Source organism: Benincasa hispida, chromosome 6, assembly GCF_009727055.1.
Source record: "Benincasa hispida cultivar B227 chromosome 6, ASM972705v1, whole genome shotgun sequence".
NCBI lineage: Eukaryota > Viridiplantae > Streptophyta > Magnoliopsida > Cucurbitales > Cucurbitaceae > Benincasa > Benincasa hispida.
The window spans coordinates 52,936,865-52,958,897 of record NC_052354.1 but is presented as its reverse complement, the minus strand read 5'-3'; the positions used below and the strand labels follow the sequence as shown (position 1 = coordinate 52,958,897).

General features: G+C 29.1%; 1 protein-coding gene across 2 annotated transcripts; it reads left to right on the top strand.

The window, feature by feature from the left end:
* The first annotated feature begins 14,242 nt into the window (after nt 1-14,242).
* On the top strand, nt 14,243-19,485 carry LOC120080056 (zinc finger BED domain-containing protein DAYSLEEPER-like). 2 transcript variants are annotated; one of them, XM_039034608.1, is made up of 2 exons: nt 14,243-14,491; nt 17,203-19,485. In XM_039034608.1, exon 2 carries the CDS (start codon nt 17,224-17,226, stop codon nt 19,255-19,257), a length of 2,034 nt encoding a protein of 677 aa, XP_038890536.1. In that variant the 5' UTR covers nt 14,243-14,491; nt 17,203-17,223; the 3' UTR covers nt 19,258-19,485. The 2 variants fall into 2 exon arrangements, with proteins under 2 accessions (XP_038890536.1, XP_038890537.1); XM_039034609.1 differs by having other exon boundaries at nt 17,200-19,485.
* Nucleotides 19,486-22,033: the final 2,548 nt, after the last annotated feature.

Genomic DNA, 22,033 nt, shown 5'->3' with positions numbered 1-22,033 from the left:
TTTTAAATGTCACTTTGTCATTTTATTATTTTTAAAATTTATACCATGATGTCTTATCTCATTATATAAGAATACAATTTCATTATGTGGACAAATATTTTTATCACAAAAAAAAAAACAGAAAATTTAAAAAAAGTATAAATTAGAGTAGGGACCTAGAGGAGGGGAGGGTGATAATTGAAGGGTTGCAAAAAGGGAACATGACAGCCATAGCCATCTCAAGTTGAGTGGAGAATATTAATTAAGCAAATTTTTATTATATTTTATTTATGCACCAACTAAAATTTAATATGAACACATTATGTTTTTGTAATTTGAAAATTACCCTTTACAAGAAAACAATTAATTTGAAAAGTACACCATATCAATATTGAAGATATATTTTTCTCAAAATATTGTGTTAAATTAGGAATAGGAATGGTGATCACCCCATTTATCTGTTTGATTAGTGTGATATGAAAATATAAATTTTAAAGTAAGAGATTTAATAGAAGAAAACCGGTATTATTTCATGTTTTTATATATATCTGAAATAAGATTAGAAATTGAATCTCAATTTAAACAATAATTTAAATATATCTGATAATGTATTTATGAACTATAAAATTACCTAGAGTTACTAACTAAACATTAAATTGAATATAAAGTATTATTAACTTAATTTATGGATATGTTTTATGTTATGCATTTTGTATAACGATTGTTTTATATACATATAATGTATAAATATATTATATTATATAGACTTTAATTTAACACAAAAGAATTGAGGTCAAAGTGAGCTTAGCTCAACTTGGCATACATATGTAATAGTAAGAAGTTTGTGGTTCGAATCCTCATTCCTCTATTTCTTTAAAAAAAATTAATGAATGAATTGAGTTTAATTATGACATGAAATAGTGTATTTAATCAATCGAGTGTTTATTTTTTTTTTTTTTTAGTATAATTATATATATAATTTTTGTTTTCAAAATTTCTACCATTTGAATCATAAAATTAAAAAACACATCTATATGTCAACTAAACTCAATGCAATTGAGAACATAACACATAAACTTGATTGTCTACCTAGCTAAAAGAACCACCGATAACAACTTCACTATTAATTTTCTTATAATAAATACTAAAATTCGATTGGGCAACTATTTGTTTTTTTTTTTTAATTTTTAAAATGAAGCCTAAAAACACACATCTTCTGTCTCTAAATTTATTGCTTTGTTATATACTTTTTACCCGTATCTTAAAAAACTAATCCAAATTTTGAGACCTAAAAAGTAGTATTTAAAAATTTGTTTTCATCTTTTAAATTTGACTAAGAATTTAATTCTACGAACCATTGTGAAAAAAATGAGAGAAAATATGTTTAATTTCAAAAGACAAAAATATAAAATACTAAATAGTTAAGAAACCGACCTAAAATATTTGTTTTCTTTCTACTTGAAAAAATGCTTTTAAATTCTCCAAACCATATCTCAAAATAAAAATAAGTTTGGTTTATTAAACGTGCCCTAATTAATAATATTATTAATTTAGAACAATTTTCGAGAGCTCTTGTAATTCCATTATTAAAATATTCATTAATAAATACAAGCTGAAGTTCTCAAATTTTGCTACAAATATGCATGCAAAAATGGCATTATTATCCAAGTGAGAATAAAATATTTCCGAGAGTTCGAAATTTTTAATATTTTATTTTTAATTTGATTTCTTCAATTTAAAATTTTTATTTATCTCTTTTAACCTATATACTCTTTGTTTTTTTTAAAAAAAAATACCGATGTATGCTAAAAAATTCAAGTATATTGACAAAATTAATGAAAAAGAATGACAATCTATTTTTTTATGGTCAATTAACCTTCATGTCTTAGTGAATAGTTTAAGAAAGAAAAATATTAAAGTGAACTTAATTTAGTGATAGTAATTGATATCTATCTTTTATTCGAAGCGTTTAAAATATATTTTCAAGTACTTAATTTAAACAATAAGTCATTTAAAAACAAATTAGAGTGTTTAACAATCACTCGAAATAATTTTTGAAGTGTATTTTAAAAAGTTTTGATCAAAAGTATTTAAATAAAAATGAATTTTTTGAAAAAAAAAAAACAATAAATAAGCCAATCCAAACGGGCCTTTAAAGTCAAGAGTAGTTAAAAATTTGAAGGAAAAAAAAAAAAAAAAAAGAACGAGTGATAAACATGTTCAATAAAAAGAATCAAGAATTGGTGAAGATAATTAAAGGAAACGTTCCTAGAATTTAATTCTTTTGGGCATTCAAGTCATAAATAATAAACAACTAAAATGATAATGCAATTATTCTTATTTTAACTAATGTGAGGCTATATTCGTATCTCTTTTTATCAATGTGTATTGAACCTAATTCATTTTGACTTTTGACTAATATTTCTAAAATTATATATACATTTAAATGTTTAATATTCAACTTAAATTATTTCTATATCTAACTAATGTGAAGTGAGACTATTCTTACATCTCCTATGGATATAAAGGTACAATATTCAACTTCATTATTTTTACTTTTTAACTAATATGAGACTATCTTTAACAAATTTATAGGTTCAATATCCAACTTAATTTTTGTGAGACTTGTAACTAATGCAAGACCATGGTATTATAAATTTCTGTCAACATACTAACATTTTTACATTTATCTGGATTTGACATCTACATAATGAGAGAATCAACATTTCCATCACGTCAAAAAAAATTCACACATGAAACTTAGAAAATAAGCAATAAAATGCAAAATATGAAAACAAAACGTTTGTGTATCAATTTCAATAATTTATTTAAAATGATGTTTTAGTATTTTTTTAGAAATATTCATTGATATCAATATCCCAATTGAGATTTCCATAGAAATTGGGACCTTGCAACATTTCTGTTGATGTCCACATTTTTATAAACCTAGCGAGATTATATGCTTACATCTCTTATCTATATCTATATTTATACTTTATTAAAAGGGATAATAAGGGGAGAATTTTCATCTTTCCTTTTTGCCCTTAAAATTTTTAGAAATTCTTAATTTTCCTTCCTTCAATATAATCTATTTTGCCACCACACTTAAACATACAATATCACACCTTCTGAAATCTTTTGATGCATCACTTCATATAGACACATAGATCTACAAAATTGCATCACTTCATACAAACACATTCCTTCACATTATAACTTCCAAATTTTCAAATAATAAATATAAACTTTTCTACTTTTCTTCGACCTCTTCATTTACAAAATGTTATGGAAAGAATTTTAGAATGAAGTTTTTGTTCTCTATTTCACGATAGTCTCGATCGTTCTTCGTATATATGTTGTATCCATTGCTTTTTTTAGTAGGTTTCTATCGTCATTAATACCTAAGGCTCTCATACTGAAGTCTTTTATGGATCAAAGTGAGTTTCTTCTTCTTTTCCTTTTTCCATTTTGTAATGGTCTCGATCCTCCTTCGTATATCTATGGTGTCAGTTGCTTTTTTCAGCGTGTTTCTATTGTCACCAACACCTAAGGCTCTCATAATAAAGACTTTTATAGATTAAGGTGAGTTTTTTTTTTTTTTTTTTTCATTTTTTCTAAAAGAAAGAGAAGAGAGGATGTTTAGTAAAAAGATTGAAAAAAATGGAGAGATATAAATTGTTATGGTGGCCAATTATTAATAACCAAAAACGAAATTGCACAAAATTATTAGGGTGCATCTGCCTTGAAATTTCGTTGGCAATTTAGATATAATTTATATATATATATATATATATATAAATGGTTAGAATAAATATATTTTACTAAATATATGGGTTGTGTATCTATGAAATATACCGTATTTAGTTAGGTAGTTTTCCAAATCTTTCCTAATTTTTTTTTATTTCTTTCCCCAATATTTTTTTTTCTTCTCTTCGTTTTCTGGTTCGGCACTAGGCGCAACGCAGGTCTTTTAGCGTCGTCATATTGGTCTCCTCCCTTCCACCATCATGTCATCGTCACAATCGTATAGAATTAATTAAAGTGAAGGGGAGGGAGATATAACTTCAGTATTTAACTAAATATTATATATAGATTTGTTTAACATTTTTCTTTTTTTTTTTCGTTTAATTTTACATTATTTTTTGTGTGAAACTTTTTAATTATTCCTATTTTTTCCTTAAATCCCCCATTTCGAAACTTTTGAAAAAACTACATCTTTATAAAAACATATGTTTTCAGCAAATTAAATATCGCTATTGCAAACATGGTAATCACCAATTTCTTTAATTTTTTTCTTTTTATAGGAAATTTGATGTTTGTGGTGCAACCCACATATGTTTGTGATGGTTTCTCCTCAAACGGCTATTTTTACGGCCCATGATGAGGAGTAAATTGAATTATAGTGAATGCATGAAGAAAGAAATAGAGAAAATAAGAAAGAGAGATTTAATCTTATGGTTTTTTTAATCTCGGTGGTGATTCAATTATTATATCCATTCCCTCTTATTTTTTCATTCTATACCTTAAATTTTATTTTATTTATTTCAATAGATTAAATTTATCATTATACAGATAACTAACAAAGGTCATTTGTGAATTCTTTTTATATTTTTTTAAATCAAAATTTTATTTTATAGCGTGGCCTTAAGATCTATGATGGATATTAAAAAATTATTATTGACTTTTTAAATCAAATAAAAAAAATTGTGTGGGTTTATAAAGAGCTTTAAAGTATCAAAGAAACTCATTTTTTAAAAATAAGAAGTAAATTCATTTTTAATAAATAATGAAAAAAAATAAAGTTCATCCGGACAAATTAAAAAGAATATAAATGTTAAAATTAAAATTACATGATTTTTTTTAGAGTACAAATTGTTTAGTGTTTTAATTGAAAATTCTTAAATGAAGTATATATTTTATCATCTTAGATATAATATAATATCAAAATTGTGATTAAAAAATATTTAATAATGACAAAATTGTGTTCTTTTTAAAAATTATTACATATGTTATGAATTTTCTTCTCTCATGCTGGTTCTAATTATCAGGTGAGAAGACAAATAAAATTATAATGATTGTTCCGACTTAATTGTGAAAATTAAATATTAAACTTAAATAATTGTAAAAGTTAAATTCTTCATTGTTAATTCATAATTGGAAAGGTTAAATTCTTCTTAAAGATAAATTGTTAAAACGGCTTGTTTGTCAAATTATGCCTTTCTTTAAAAAAAAAAAAAAAAAAAAAAGGTTTTCAACCAAACTTTTTCAGAAATATTAAAGTATAGTGAAAACAAATTTTATGAAATTAAAAAGGATACCCTTAAAAAAAAAAAACAAATAAGTCAAGTTTGAGTGTGATTATGAAAGATTTTAATCACTATTATAATATGAAAATTACATTTAAAAATCTAAAATTAAACATTGAATAAATCCTTTTAAATCAAACAAACATGCTAACAAAATAAGTAATCATCAAAATTTATATCTCAAATGCTCCAAATATATATATATATATATATATATGCAACTCATTATATATAGAGAGAGATTTAATGGTTCAATATTCAACTTGATTTTTTTAGTTTAAATTGTAAGGTTTTTTTTTTTAATGGTTTGAAGAAAATTAGAATTTAGTTCTATGGTTTTAAAAGTTGAGAATTTTGTCCTTTTGGTTTGACAAAACTTCAAAAATATCCATATGGTCTAATAAAATCCTCATAAAGAATACTCCCTACAGAATTTAGTTTTTATGATTTGATAAAATTTCATAAATGGTTCCTATGATTTGATAAACTTCATAGGGACTCTTTAGGAGGGTTTTATCAAATCATAAAGAATAAGTTTTAAATAATTATAAATTTTATAAACTAAATTTTAATTTTCTCCAAATTATAGAGATCAGATTTACAATTTAACCTCATTTTTACTTCTAATAAATGCATGACTTTATACTTGCATCTCCTATATATATATTTAAACGGTTTAATATTCTAACTTGATTATTTTTACTTCTAACTAATGTGAGACTATATTATATTTACATTCGGTTTTGATTTTTTTTAAAGATTTGAATATTCAACTGAAAAAAGGTTGGTTTGTTGAATAATGTTGGGGACATATGCATGGAAAAACATGTGTTCTAATTTGTCAATATGTTTGTGACATTTTCTTTCCACTTCTCATCATGCCCGACATGATTTAAAATAGTTGTTTGTCTCTCTTTTGATTTAACCCACAATTTTGTCTCTCTAACCCACTTTCTTTTTTTTAAAAAAAAAAAAAAAAAATTCCTCTCTTTTTTCCCTTTCTTTTTTTGTTCTGTCGGGTTCATAATTCAATTCTCTCAATAAAATTTTAGCATATTTTATTACCTTAAAAGTTTCTTCAATTCTATATATTATTATTGCTTTCAATTGGATCGAGATTCATGATGTCCAATAAAATTAAGGCAGCTCAAACTCTTGTCCAAATTGATAAAGTTAAGGACAAATTTTTGTATTGTTTTAATGTTCTTTTCAATGGGAATTGAGATTCATGTTCTCCAATGAAAATAAGGCAACTCAAAGTTTGTGTTTGATAGAAGAAAAGTTTGGAGTTTTAAAATTACTTTTGAATTAAGAGGTGTCTTTTATCTTTTTAATATGAAATTATATGAATGCTTTAATTTACTTATGTTAAAATACACTATTGAATTTGGTTGTAACAAATTAGAGTTCAAAATCGTATTGAGTTCATATTTGAAATATAATTGGTAGGAAACAAAAAAACGCTTTAGTAATTTCAAAAATACTTAGAACGTACGTAAACTAATTTATAGATACTAAAATCTATCTAAAATTGATTCCATTTCAATCTTAAGGATTGTGTTCGATACGAATTGCTTTAAGATTAAAGGTTTTGAGTCAAGGAACAAAGATTTTGAACATTCCACAAGAATAGGACGATCAATCTTAGCTTCCTTGAATGTTATTTTGGCATGCTAAACTCTAAAAGAACCAATTGCAAATTAGGATCAAGAAATTGTCGAGGCTAAATTTAAAAGAAGAAACACAAAGGTTAAAACTCAATCCATCAAAGCTTATTCGAAAAAACAACTTGATGATAATACTTTAAATAACCTCTCGACGAAACTCTAATTAATATGTCATAATAAAATGGATAAAATTTGTATACAATAAAATTACATCAAAATTATTAAATAGATGTATTTGACGGTTCGTATCAATCATATAATACGTATATGTTTTTTTAGGTATTCTAATCGTGTGGTGTCAAATGTTAAAGCTATGGTAAATAATACAAGTTTTTTTTTTTTTTTTTTTTTAAAAAAAGGACTTTCAAGCATGTCATCAAAAGAATGGACATGGAGAAAACAGGAAAAGACAATGGTTTTTGAAAAATAAATTGATCAAAACTTTATTTTGGTTGATTTTTTGTTCTACTTTCTTCGTTTCTATTCTTAAAAAAACCACTTTCAAATTTCACAATATATATAAATAAGAAAATAGCGAAAACCACTTCTAAAGTAGGGTCGTAGTTGCATTATATCTTCAAACTTTCATTTTAAAATTTGAACTCTCAAATTTATACAAATATTAAAATTGGATACTTAAACTTATATAATTGTAGAAATTGTAACAATTGTATAAGCTTGAAGGTTCAATTTTTATCATTTGGAGGTTCAATTTCTACAATTATTATATCGAGTCTGAGAGTTAATTTTTTACATTTATAAAAGTTTGAGGGTTCAATATTTAGTATTGAAAATTTGAGGGTATGTAATTATAACTATCATCATATTTTAAGGGTGATTTTTTGTAATTTTCTTAATATAATTTAATATCAATTGATATAAAAATATAAGCCAAAGGTCTACATGTGGAAAATAGTTCTTCTTCTTTTTTTTGGGGGGGCATTAATCTCTAAGTTTGGTGAATTAATTTGACCAAATATTTAACTGCTTCCTTTTTCCTTGAGAAAAGCAAATACTTCACCTTTTGAGACAACTTTTCAAGTTGAAAAGATAAAAGATTGTATAAGTTTTTTTTGGGGAGAATTGTGAGATGACATAATCAAATTTCTGACATCGAAGTCAATATATAATATAATTTTATGTTAGTTAAGCTATATGTTGATAAAGATTGTATACACGTGTATGAGACAATTATGACATTTCTCTATCACAAAAAAAAACTATGGTTATTTCATTTTCTCCCAAACTTCATTTTAGTTGTCATATAAAAAAGTATATTAAATTATATATTTCGTCCCTTTGTGGTTTATAATTTAGTCTATATTTAATAAAATCTTCCTAAATAGATTATAAATATTAATTTATGAGAAATTTAATAAATTATAGGAATTATTTATGAGATTTTATTAAACTATAAAGATTAAATTTTAATTTTCAAATTATAAAAGACTAAATTTAACTTTTTTTTCCAAACTACATGGATTAATGTCATAATTTAACTCTAAAAATATTAAAGAGATCAGGAAAGATTCCATCATTATTTTTAAAATAAGAGCACAATATCTCTATGTTAAGTATGTGAAATGTTTTGGGTATAGTTAGGGATAATAATCACAACAGTTACAAAGGTAATAATAAATGAATTGTTAAGATGAGTATATTTCAATTAGTATAGTACAATCAACATCAAAATCAGATTTAATTTGATGTTATATAAAATAAATCTTGCATCATTAGCATTGTTATAATAAAATTTATATATAATAAACTATCGCCATGTAGCCACGATGTAATTCATTGTGGTTAATTAATGCTATAGTCCCTAGTTAACATTAATTATAATTGGATTTCACTGATAAATTAGGACTATTAATCATAATTTCTTTATTGTATCAAAGTCAATTTAACTAAGTGATATTTGAGGTTTAATTAATCAAGCCCCTTTTATTGAGTGTGGTTAAGATTAGGAGTGTTTGTGGATTGAATTGGGTTCATTAATTAACGAGGGTTATTTGAATTGAAGAAACCTATAACCCAATCCAACCCAACGCAACCATAAAATATTTAGATTGGGTTAGTTCAGGTTATTATTCATGTCATTTCGTCAAATACTTCCTTTTAAAAATAAGTAAAATGTGAATATGTAAAAAATTTATTTAGTTATTTTCCAATATTGAATTTGAAGTAACCAATCAATTTCAATTTAGATTATAGAAGTTTTCTTTTCAAAGGGCTAAAAAATTACTTATAGAAGTTGTTGAAGAATAAACTATCCAAAAAAATTATGAAAAAATAAATATTGTATATACAATTGTATCATAAGTAAAAGAAACATTTCTTTTTTAAATTAATAATAAGTTCGAGTTGGTTCTGATTGGTTTTAGTTATTTTAGGTGAATCTATGAACCAATCCAACCTATAAAATTTTTATTTCTTTGAACCCAACTCAATCTAAATGAATTGATAACCCAATATAAACCGTATAGATTGGATTAGGTTGATCATTTTTTTTTTCTATCATCGAATATTTTGAACACCCCAAGTTTTGGTTTACTCACATGATAGAAAGCAAAATTGATATGACTGTCGTCAGTGTGACCAACATGAGCTTCTAGATAAAGTAGAGTCATCATGAATTCAAGATCAGGTGTTGCCCAGTTTGAAACTTCCCTAACCTTTACAATAAAAAACAATGTCGTAACTCGAGTGTGAACGACGAGAGAGTGGGCAACGCCATTAGCTTAATGTGGTATATATGAGCCCGTTTGATAATGTTTCTATATCCCACTTCCTATTTTTCGTTTCCTGTTTCTTATATTTTAAGAACTAGAAATAGGAATATGTTTGAAACCATTTATATTTCTATTTTTTGTTTTTTTTACCTAAAGAATTGTCAAAATTTTATATCATCAATATACAATTAAATTTAGAAACAAAGTTGTATGTGTATCTATCCTTCAAATGTTTTCAGATTAGATCGGCATTGTCATCTCTCACTTGAGCTGTTGTATAATTTTTTTTACTCACATTTAACCAATTTTCGAAATATCGATGTCGATGAAAATATTGAGGTCCCAATTTTATCATTATGAAGATCAAAATTTCCATCGAAAATTGGAGCATCGACAAAAAATTTAAACTATGCATCTAATTCAACTATACTAATAACAAATATTGACATTTTAGAATTTGAAAATAGAAAATTAAAATAATAAATGAATCTAAATATTAGAAAAAATGTGGTTACTTGACAGATTGATTCATCTCGTTCTTGTGAAAAGATCGATCTAATTGCAATTATTTGGTGGAGCCTCTGGTCGGATTGCAATAAAATTATAAATGGATTCCCTAGTGCAGATTTTTCATCTGGAGCATCGTGAATTCAAAACTATTATTCAGAATTTTCAAAGAAGTTTGATTTCACTTCTCCCAGATGTGCAAAATGGGCATGTCCTCCTCCTAACACAACGAAGGTAAAAACGCTTGTATGGGTATGAGATTGTCTGTAGAAATTCCGAAGGTTTATTGAAAGAGTTGGCGTTCTCTTACTCATCTGTGCATTAGATCCCCTTTTGTTTAATTGATGACAATTTTAGAAGGTATTTGAATGGCAAAAAGTTGGGAATTCACAAACCTCATCATTGAATCCGATTGCATGTAGGCAATTAACTTGATAAATGGAAGATCATTCACCCACGCACAAGCTGAATGTCTAATTTCTTAAATACATGAAATATCTACAAACTTCAACCCTGCCTCTTTTCTCCATATCCAAAGACATTTAAACCATTTTGCTTATGAAGCAGCCAAAAGAACTCGTACCTATCACGTTTCATGTTTTATGTAATCATTTTCCTTTTCGGCCTATTTCCCTAAATGATATTGATATATTCTCAAATAAATGCCCTTAAAAATAAAAAATAAATTAAAAGGACCAAAAATTGCTTCCTATATGATTCAAATCCATTATTAGTTTAATAAAACCAAACCCATTGAGCGCCTCATACTCATAAAGCACCAACCAATTTTTGGTAATTTAAGCAACGAGATCATATACATACGAACAGTGGAAACTACTTTTTGTAGTTTCTTAAATTTGCCTTTTTAAAAACGTTTCTTAGATTTATAAACAAGAAAGATGCGCAGTTATCAAACAAGTCCGTTTCTTGAAAAATTGAGAAACAGAAATAGAAAACGAGAATGTTATCAAAAGAGTCCTAAGATGCCACATCTCATTTAAAAATCAAGATGGATAGAGAATTTTTAAACACAAGACTTGAACCAATATTTGAATGGGTGAATAAGACTATGGGCGTATTAAGTCATTTTGGAAAAAATTAACGTGTTTGATAATCACTTAAAATAGTTTTTAATTTGAAACACTTTCAAAGTGTATTTTAAATTATTTTTTTTTTATCAAAAGAGTTCAAATAACAATGACTTTTAAATAAATATTTTTTTCTCTAGTCAATCCAAACATACTCTATGTTTTGTTTACCTAATGCAAATTCGAGTGGGTGGGATTAAACATGTTAATTCACAACTGTTTTTCTAAGTGATTAAAACATTATTGACATTCTAAACTTGTCATTATTGACGTTTTTTGTGACATATTTTTAACGTTAAGATAAAAAAATTAATTGACAAAAAAAAAGTCAACTTTTGAGTCATTTATTAAGAATGATAAATTTTCATAGAAAATGTTATCATACAGGCAACAAATGTCAATGAGTGTGTTATTATTGATCAAATTGAAAAATCATAAAAACAATCAATAATGACAGATTTTAGAGAGTCATTTATGCACTTTCCTTATGGTCAATTCAAGGATTGGAAGGAAAAAAAAAAGTTAAGAAATGTGTTTATGACTGGTTTTTAGGGTGATGAAAAGTCGTTTTTGTTGCAGTGTCTAATTTGAATTGAATCTCTGATCTCGAAATTGATAGTATAAACAGTATGTCAGTTGAGTTGTGCTCAATTTGACATTATATTTTTAATATATGTATTTTTTTTTTGTTTAAAACTTTCAATTGATTGTTAAAAAAAAAAAACATGTTTTGATCCGTTCTTTTTGCTTTGACATTTTTCTCGATTCAGTCCTTTATGGAATGAATTAATAGAATTGAGAGAATAAAAAATGTGAAAATTTTATACTTCCTCAAAATTTCAAGGATCTTGGTCGATTGGACATTTTATCATTCCTCACATTGCATTTTTCTTTTTGAAAAGTATAAGAAGGTGTCTACTACACGTTAACAATGTTATAGACAATGTTACAACATTCCACAGTACAATTACCATAAATAAAAGACATATAAAAAGACACCAAAAACTTCCAAATAGTTGCCTTCAGTAACATCAATGATAAACAATTACGACATAGTACTTATTTGTAATAGTTATACGATTACAGTGATTCCCGAATAGCTCAATCACTCAACCATTCACTTAGGCTTCCCCTAAGTTTAAGACTCACTCTCGTGGTAACTCAAGTTCCTCCTAAGTTATGCTATTAGTGAAGAATGTCTTAGGCTCCTCCTAAGACCAAGACTTCCTCTCTGCAAGACTCGAGCTCCCTTGAAGTCGTGAGATTCATTCTCACTAAAATTGTATCTTTTCTCCTTATAACAAAGGGGGGCTCCCCCTAAGCTTGATAAACCCTCCTAAGATGAAACATGATACACAAACAGTAAGCAACTCATAATATGTCTCCAAGCAATACAACTATTTCTTCTTCATACAATTGCGACCGGACACTCACAACAGCAAAGCATAATGTTATTTCTTAAAACAAAACAATCAACCCTGGCTGAAGGAGTAAATATCCTTTAACTTTGTACGACAAATGTACGGATGAGCAACCTTGACTTTCAAAGTTGTCGTACACAGGAAAAATTGAAAGAGATCTACAAACAATAATACGAAGGAAAAATCCCATAAGAAAAGTATTTTACGTAATCAACATTTCTAGAGAACATCCTTTTGTCAGAAACCCAAGACATCTCATATAGCATCTTCGACATTTAAATAAATATTGCCAACTACATGATATGTAACCCTTTTGGTTTGCAAGATATTATTAACTAAACACTTAACAAAGGTGAACAAAAATAAACTAAAAAAAATGTTTCCACATAAGGAAATTAAGTTAAAATATTTTATATTAAATTAACAAGTTGGGACTAAAACGCACGTTGTTGAACAAGTAGTCGATGTTTGAATCTTCTAACTCCATCTGTTAAAAAAAAAAAAAATTTTAATTACACATTTAGTTTCTAAAAACTTCACTGAATTTTGAAGTTTGTGTCTATATATTTATTTGATTTTCAAAATTATAAATTTAGTTCATGGACTTTCGAATTTTATAATTCATGAACTTGCTAATACAAAATAATAAAAAAAAATTAACGTTGAATTAGACATAAAATTAAAGGGAGAATTACCTTTTTGGTCTCTAGATTTTGGATCTAGTTTCCATTTGTTCCTTAGGTTTCAAATTGCCACACATTTAGACCTAGGTTTTGATTTCGGTTTCAATTTAGTCCTTAAGTTTTAAAATATTACAATTTTACCCTTAAGTTTTGTTTCAATTTGGTACCTAAATTTCAAGATTTTACATTTCTAACCTCAAATTTCCATTAAATACCTATTTTCAATAATTGATTTCAATGTTTATTAATTAATATAAATTAATTACGAAGTAAATATTTAAACTTAATTTAAAAGCGATAAAAAAATAGTAAAACTTATAATTCGATTTAGTTATTCTAAATTTATTAACATATATTTACACTAAGGAGAGAAAGAGAGCATTTGGGAAAAAACTCAAGGTTAAAACTCTAAATCTTGTAATCTTAGAGACAACATTGAAAAAAGGCTCAAACTTTAAGAGTAAAATTGTAACAATTTAAAATCTAGAGATTAAATTGAAATTAAATAAAAAATTTAAGGACTAAATATATAATATTTTGAAACCTATAAACTAAATAGAAAATTTTAGGACTCTAAGACCTAAGGATTAAAAATATATTTTTTCTAAATTTAAATTTACATATAATAAATCAATTAATTTTTATTTTTTTAATTCTAGATTTATTAAAAACATATTAGACATAAAATTAAAAGTTAGATTCCAATCAGATACAAAATCTTAAAGTTAAAGGAACTTTTTTTATATTTTTTAAAGTTCAGAAACCAACTGCGTAATTAAAAAATAAATAAATAAATAAAATATAAACTAAGAGAAGAAAAAAAGAAAGAAAGAAAAAAAACAATATTGGACTCCATCTTTAGAGTCCAATATGCCCGAAAGGCCGAAGGGACCGTCTTGATCTCGATTTTGATTTCTTTTCTCCCAATTCCTTATCCCATTCTCTCCTTCGGTCCACTTACCTCAAAGCCCAATTTCTCCCCCTCTCTCCCGTTCTCTCTCTCTTTCTCCTTCCAGTAAAACCCTAGATCTGAATCCATCGCCGGGGCCCCGAAGCTCCGTCGCCGGGCTTCCGACGCTCATTGAAGAACTCTCCGTCTGAATTTCAGGTAAATTTCATTCTGCCTTCCTCGCTGATTTATCTAAAATTTCCTTCATGTGGGTTGGGTATTTCCCTCTCTTTTCTTCATTTTTATGGGTTTTGTTCTGATGGGATAACTGTATTGATATTATTGATTTTGTTTCTTCTTTATGTTTGTTGGAAACGTTTGGTGTTCTGCCGTTGATTTTGGGTTTGCTTCTGGTCTCGTTTAATTAGTTTCAATTGTTAAAGACTCGGCTGATTCCGTCATTCTATGTATGGGGAGTGATCTGGATTACTCTTTTTCTCGATTCTATGGGTTTTCCTTTGATCTGGGCTGTTTGCTGGAAATTGTATGAAGCCCAAAGCTCGATCGAAACCAAACCCTAGATCGTAATTTGAATTATTACCTTTTCGCCCACGGGAGAAATTATCGGAATTATTTTTTTTTCTTTTAAAATTTTTTGACCTGGCTGGATCCCACGTGGGCTCCATGGTGGGCTGGTGGAGTTTTGAGTGGTGCTTGATTTGAAATTGTGAAAATTAGATTATCTTGGCTTATATATAATGTGGCCCGATTAGGCTTTATTTTTATTTTTATTATTTTCTGAGTAATATTGACACGTCATTTTAAATGGACCCCGGATCCATTTGTACGGCCCATCGTGAATCAAGTTTGTTCTTATACATGTATACGCATGTCAAATAAAATCAAAGTTTCTAACAAAGTGAGAAATGTCCTTTTTTTCCCATTTGAACTGAAAAAAAAGTTTGTTGATTTCATTAGAATAAATGCAATATATTTTAAATGAATATTTTGGGTGAAAAACTAAATATTTAAATTGAAAAAACTTCAAACAGAATTATATAATTTGATACATTTCTTAAACAGAAAAAACTAAATCGGGATCAAATTCCCCGCATGGAATCTGATCGTTGCAAACTTCCCATCCCATTAGGAAGTCCCACCTCAATCTCTTTGAAAATTAAGGATGAGAAGTGAAATGGGGTGGGAACAGGGACGGGGAAGTCATCTTTGTCTCCATCCCGCCCCATGAACAACCCTACATAGTGACTTTCTCATAATGGGTTTATCTTTCTCATCTCTAGGTTTCTTTCAGAGAATTTAGAGGATAATTTAGAAAGGAAACTTATCCAAAGCCCAAAGATGGACCTTTTTCGCTTCTTGTGATGATGATGTGTTTGAATTGGATGATATTTTATTAACTAAATTATAAAAAAATATCTCAAGGCTTTGTATTTGTTTCAATAGTACTCATATTCTTTCAAAAGTGGAAATATTACCTATTATCTTCATAAACATTTCAAAACTACCATTTGAGCAGAAATTCTTTAAAATTTCAAATGGATATTGGGACCTAGAATGGTGTGACAATGATCTAGCATGATGTTGTGATTCAACTTTCCAATCCAGGTCATTCATCATTATCACAGCATTCCAAGTTCCACTATTTGAAACTAGAAGGATATTTTTGAAATGTCAAGGGCAATATTACAAATATTGAAAGGATAGGGATAAACGAAGTGCAAAGTTCAAGTGTACTTTTTTTAATTTAACCTTTTTTTATTAAGATTCTCTAGATTCTATTCTAATGTTGATTTAAAAGCTTATGCTGCCTTCCGTACGTACAAATTCTTTATTTGGCTTAGACATCAATTGGAGGATTTTATTTGACTTTGCTTTATATGAGACATTTTTTTCTGGTTCCTTTGCGTAAAATCTGTGATATGGTGTTTTGTTTTGGCTGTGCTTGTTGGCGTTCTAGTTGACATTGATTTTGGTTGCTTTTGACTTTTGTTGTGTTGGTATATGAATGATTTGTTCTTTAGGAGTCGAGTGATATGAAACTCTCGAAAATCTTGAGTTCATAATCATATACATTGAAGTTAAGTAAAAATAATTTAAATTTGTTCTAATTTCTCTGTGTATAATGTGAAAAAAACCTCATTTGTTTTCATTCTCTTTTTATTCATAAATCATAACCTATGGCATCTTGTTCATATGTGTATAAATTGATTGAGTTTTAGAATTTTAAAAAAATTCACATATCTTCTAGACACAAAATTAAAAGTTTTGGGTTCCGTTAGACAAATTTGAAACTTATATCTGATAGATCAATTAATTTTAAAAATTTTGAATTTATATGGACTTTTAGATACTCTTGAAAGTTGAGGACCAATGGACACAAGCTTTGAAGGTCAATTTGAAACTTATATCTGGTAGATCAATTAGTTTTTAAAAATTTTGAATTTATATGGACTTTTAGACACTCTTGAAAGTTGAGGACCAAACGGACACAAGCTTTGAAGGTTAAGACTGACCTTGTAATTTAACTTTCAAATTAAATGTATAGGACCATATGTTTTATTTCATTTTCTTTATCATTCACACGTTATACTGGTAGTAATTCTGTATCTTTTTGGTACTATTTTCCTGGATTCATCCACAGGTTTGCTTCACCGTTTTTGTAATTTTCTTCACCTGTTTGTAATGCTATATCTTGCGTTTTCATTTTTTTTTCTGAACGTGAATGTAAGGCCGATACTGGACTGTTTGTACTAATTTGAAAGGAAAAAGCTTTCGTCCTTTTTTACCTCTGCTTTCCTGGCTGTTTTGTTAATCTCCCAGTTTTCATGCCTTCCCGTGATCTACACTTTAACTTTATAGTCTGCTCTGTACATATCCTTGTCTAAATTTAGATGGTTACTCTGTAGCAGGAACTCTTTCTCCGGGTTGTAATGGATACACCTCACGAGATGATGATAACTCCCTATGTGGAAAAGACGCCAAACTCTGACGAATATGGTGCACTGACCACCACAGAAACACAGCCTAACAAAAGGAGGAAAAAGAAGTCCATAGTCTGGGAGCACTTCACTATAGAAACTGTAAGTGCTGGTTGTAGAAGGGCGTATTGCAAGCAATGCAAGCAGAGTTTTGCATATAGTACAGGCTCAAAAGTAGCCGGTACCAGTCACCTAAAACGGCATATTGCTAAGGGAATATGTGCTGCACTTCTACGCAATCAGGACAAAAATCAGTTAACGCCATCCACCCCGGCTTCCAAAGCGAGTGATCCGCCAAAAAGACGTTATAGAAGTCCCAACACATCTTACCTCATGTTTGATCAGGATCGTTGTTGCCACGAATTCACTCGGATGGTTATAATGCATGATTACCAACCCCACATGGTTGAAAATCCTGGATTCGTATCTTTTGTGCAGAATATTCAACCACGATTTAATGTGAGGGATTTTAATCATTTCCAAGGGGATTGCATTGGAACCTACCTATCAGAAAAGCAAAATGTCATCAAATTCATTGAGGGTATTCCAGGACGCATTTGTCTTTCGCTCGACATGTGGACATCTAGTAAAACTGTCGCTTATGCTGTAATAACAGGTCACTTTGTCGATAGCGATTGGAAGCTGCACAGGCGGATTCTAAGTGTGGTCATGGAACCGTATCCCAATTCTGACACAGCCCTTAGTCATGCAGTTTCAGAATGCCTTTCTGATTGGAATTTGGAGGGTAAACTATTTTCTCTCACCTTTAATCACCCTGCCACTGAGTCTGCACTTGGAAATTTGAGGCCCTTGCTTGCTATCAAAAACTCCCTTATCCTGAATGGCCAATTTTTGGTTAGTAATTGTATAGCTCGTACATTAAGTAGTATTGCAAAAGATGTGTTAACTGCGGGATTGGACATTGTTAGAAAAATCCGGGATTGCGTCAAGAATGTAAAATTGTCCGAGTCTAACGAAGCAAAGTTTCTTGAGCTCAAAGAACAGCTTCAGGTCCCAACAGAGAGAACCTTGTGTCTGGACGACCTAACGCAATGGAACACGACTTATCTAATGCTGATTGCTGCATTTGAGTTGAAAGAAGTGTTTTCATGCCTCGATAATTCCGATCCTGATTTCAAGGAAGTGCCAACAAGGGAGGATTGGAGGCAAGTTGAGACTCTTTGCTCATGTTTGAAAGTTCTCTTTGATGCTGCAAGCATTCTCAGCACCATAAACAACCCAACCGTGATTACCTTTTTTCACGAAGTATGGAGGATTCACTTGGAGCTCGCCCGCGCACTCAGCAGCGAAGATCCACTCACTTGCAGCCTCTCTCAAATGATGCAAGAAAAGGTCAACAAATATTGGAAGGATTGCGGCCTGATTCTGGCTGCAGCTGTAGTTATGGATCCTCGGTTCAAGATGAAACTCGTAGAGTTTAGTTTCAATAAACTTTACGGCGAAGAAGCTCCTGCTTACATTAAGATTGTTGATGATGGTATCCATGAGCTCTTCCACGAATACGTCACGCTTCCGTTGCCTCTAACACCAACATACGCCGACGAAGGGAATGGAGGAAGCAACATTAAGTCAGAAGGACCCCAGAGTGGAAGCCTTCTGTCAGACAATGGACTCACAGATTTTGATGTCTACATAATGGAGACTTCAAGCCAACAAATGAAATCCGAACTAGATCAGTATTTAGCCGAGTCGTTGCTGCCCCGTGTGCAGGACTTTGACTTGTTAGGCTGGTGGAAGCAAAACAAGATGAAATATCCAACTCTTTCAACGATGGCTCGTGATATTTTATCAATACCAGTTTGTACTCTACCCCCCGAATCAATATTTGATATGGAGATTAAGGAGATGGATTCGTATCGAAGTTCATTACGACCGGCTACTGTCGAAGCAATTATATGTACACGGGACTGGATCCAATGTGGATTTGCAGAAGTTTCTAATGCACTTGTAAAAATGGAATATTGAGCCTATTGCTTAGTGCCATTTGTGTATTTTTTAGGCTGTGGAATCATATATATATATCCTTTTAGAATCTCCTAGCCACCATTAACATAGCTAAGTTTTCTACAGGTTGAATTGAGATTGAAGAGAGAGATTGGTTTCTGTTACCAACTGAGAGATCAGTTTTAGATTGGAATGAGATTTTAGCTGCTGTCTGACGCAGGATAGTGAAATGCTTCTCATTCAATCAAATATTCTCTTGATATTCTTTCCCTGACATGTTTTTTGGCTTACTACTGGTGATTCCCCCAATAAAAAAGTAATATAATAAAAATTTAAAAAGGTGATGGAAATGTGTTCTTTGTATATATTATTATTACTTTTTGAACAATTTTCATTCACAATTGAATCAAAATTTTAAATTGCAGTAATGTTGTCAGATGTTCTGGTCTCTGTACTCATATGTATACTGTGGATTTTGTTTCATTTTTAAATGAATTTTAGTTCTTGTACGATTAATAAATCTTCAATTTTGTCTCTTCATCTTTTTTCTTTTAATAAAATTTTAAATTTAGTCAAATTGATAATTTTCTTTTTTTAAAAAGAAAAAGAATACATAAAATTGTCAAATAGTGTTCTGTTTACAATTTTTAAAAATAGGGTTTGGCCAAATTACAAGAATATATCAAATCAACCATCTTTTTTTCATAAATGTCCTAATTTAGGTAAAAATCAATCCCAAAATCTACAATATCCCATTAATTTTTTACCATTAAAAAAAAAGGGAAATTCCAAAAGAACAAAATGCATTAGATTGGTTTTTAATGCAGTTTCTCCATCTTCTATCCCATTCTCTCCCTCACTCACCACATACCCCTTTTTTCCCTGCCTGTCATCCACCATCTACGCATTCCTCATCTTCTTTGTCTACTCTCCATCTTTTGTTCAGACAAGTGTTTACAAACTACAAGACCCTATGAGATTTAGGGTATCAACTACAACAAGATGAAAAATAAAATTATAATATAGAGTTTAGTAAAGAAATAAAATATTGTAAATGGACCAAAAACTATTGATTGTCACCTGATGAACATGAGTCATAGATAAAGTCAAATGTAGAAAAACTTTGGTGGTTGCCAATACCACATCACCATTAGCATGTTGAAGATGATCTTCAAGGAGATTAATGATGTCAAAAATTTATTGCTATCTAATGGTACATATTTGGAAACCAATTCCAGTATGAGACACTGTGTCCATTCATTAAATTATTTGATCCTGCAAGCATATCATTTTGTTTCAACTAAGTATAATAGATATTCTATCGCTGAAATTCTCGAGACTTGCATATTATACAATGCATGCATAAGAACCATTTAACATAGAGATTAGCTTAGATACTCTAAAATAACATAATCAGTACAATCCTAAAGTTATTGTCCCTTTCACATACTACCAAACTTCTCCTGAACTGTGACTTTTTGCAAAGGCAAATTAACAGCTAAAGCAGGGCCCTTCATAAAGTGCAATAAGAAAATTATACAAGAACGTCCCAAAAGTTTTGATTATCCACCACATCATTACCAATATCTAAACTACAAAAAACTATGGTCAACAAGATCAAGACTATATAGGAAAAAGTTAATGTTTTGAACACCCTTATAAAAAGAACATGGACACGGAACAATCTTGTACTACAGATTGATACAGTTCTAGGTAAATGTATGTTATTTATAAAGTAACTATGAATAAAGTTCAATGTTTTGGATGACAAGAGTTGTAACCCAATAGAGTAAACAACATGGCTGCAAGCGTGTGAAGAAAAGCCATAAAGAAAAGACAAAAAGTAAACTTTTTCACCCTCAATGACGTAGCAGAATCTTTGAACTCATTTTAACCAAATATCACCTACTCTATAATAAAAAAATCATGAAAGTATTACATACAGTTAAAATTTTACTTTCCATTTTCTCAATAGCCAAACAAGCTAAAAAACACGAAGACTGAAAAATAAAGCTATACACAAAAACAATCTTGTGAATTAACATGTATATCATAAGACTTTGTAAGACACATTCAAGCATTTTAAGGGAGAAAAATAACAATGTGTAGAGAATTATATCCACTGACTCTTAAAATGATTGCACATAACAACAAATACAAAAGCACATGTAACAAAAAGGACACTAGGAATTAATGCCATTAGTTATACATGAAGCATATCTAGATACAAGTATTTATGAGATCATTTTTTTACCACTCAATCCTTACATGAACCCCTCCCAAAACCACAAAAGAATGTATACCTTTCCCCTCCAATAAGCAAACATACCAAGTAGCTTATCAATATTACACAACACAAATAATAATAAATCAACAACCGTCAAAGCCAAAAACTAACATTGATAGCATTAGAAACAACAAGAATAAGATAATAGAAACAACTCTCCATTCTTGCAAGCAACAACGGGAATAGGGTAATAGTTCCAACTACAAAAATGTGATAATAGAAGAGGAAGAACACCCAAGAAAGCCATACCCTCACTAGAGAGAACGCCAGAGAAGAAGAATAGTTGATGGGTTATGGTCTTGCTGTTGTTGCTGCATTCGGGGTTCTTGCACTGCCTGAAAAGCTGCCTTAGTTGATACCATAACTTCTTGATTACAACTTACAAGCTTATGCTTCCATAAAAGTACCTAAACAGTTGGTATATTCTACAACAAGTAACACCTTAAAAGCATGTATGAATAATTTATCAATTTGAACAACTAAATGTTATCAATGTAAAGGAAAAAAAAA

What these genes read in the sequence shown, in the direction of transcription:
- LOC120080056 (XM_039034608.1), top strand. Translation starts at nt 17,224, where the DNA reads ATGGATACACCTCACGAGATGATGATAACTCCCTATGTGGAAAAGACG.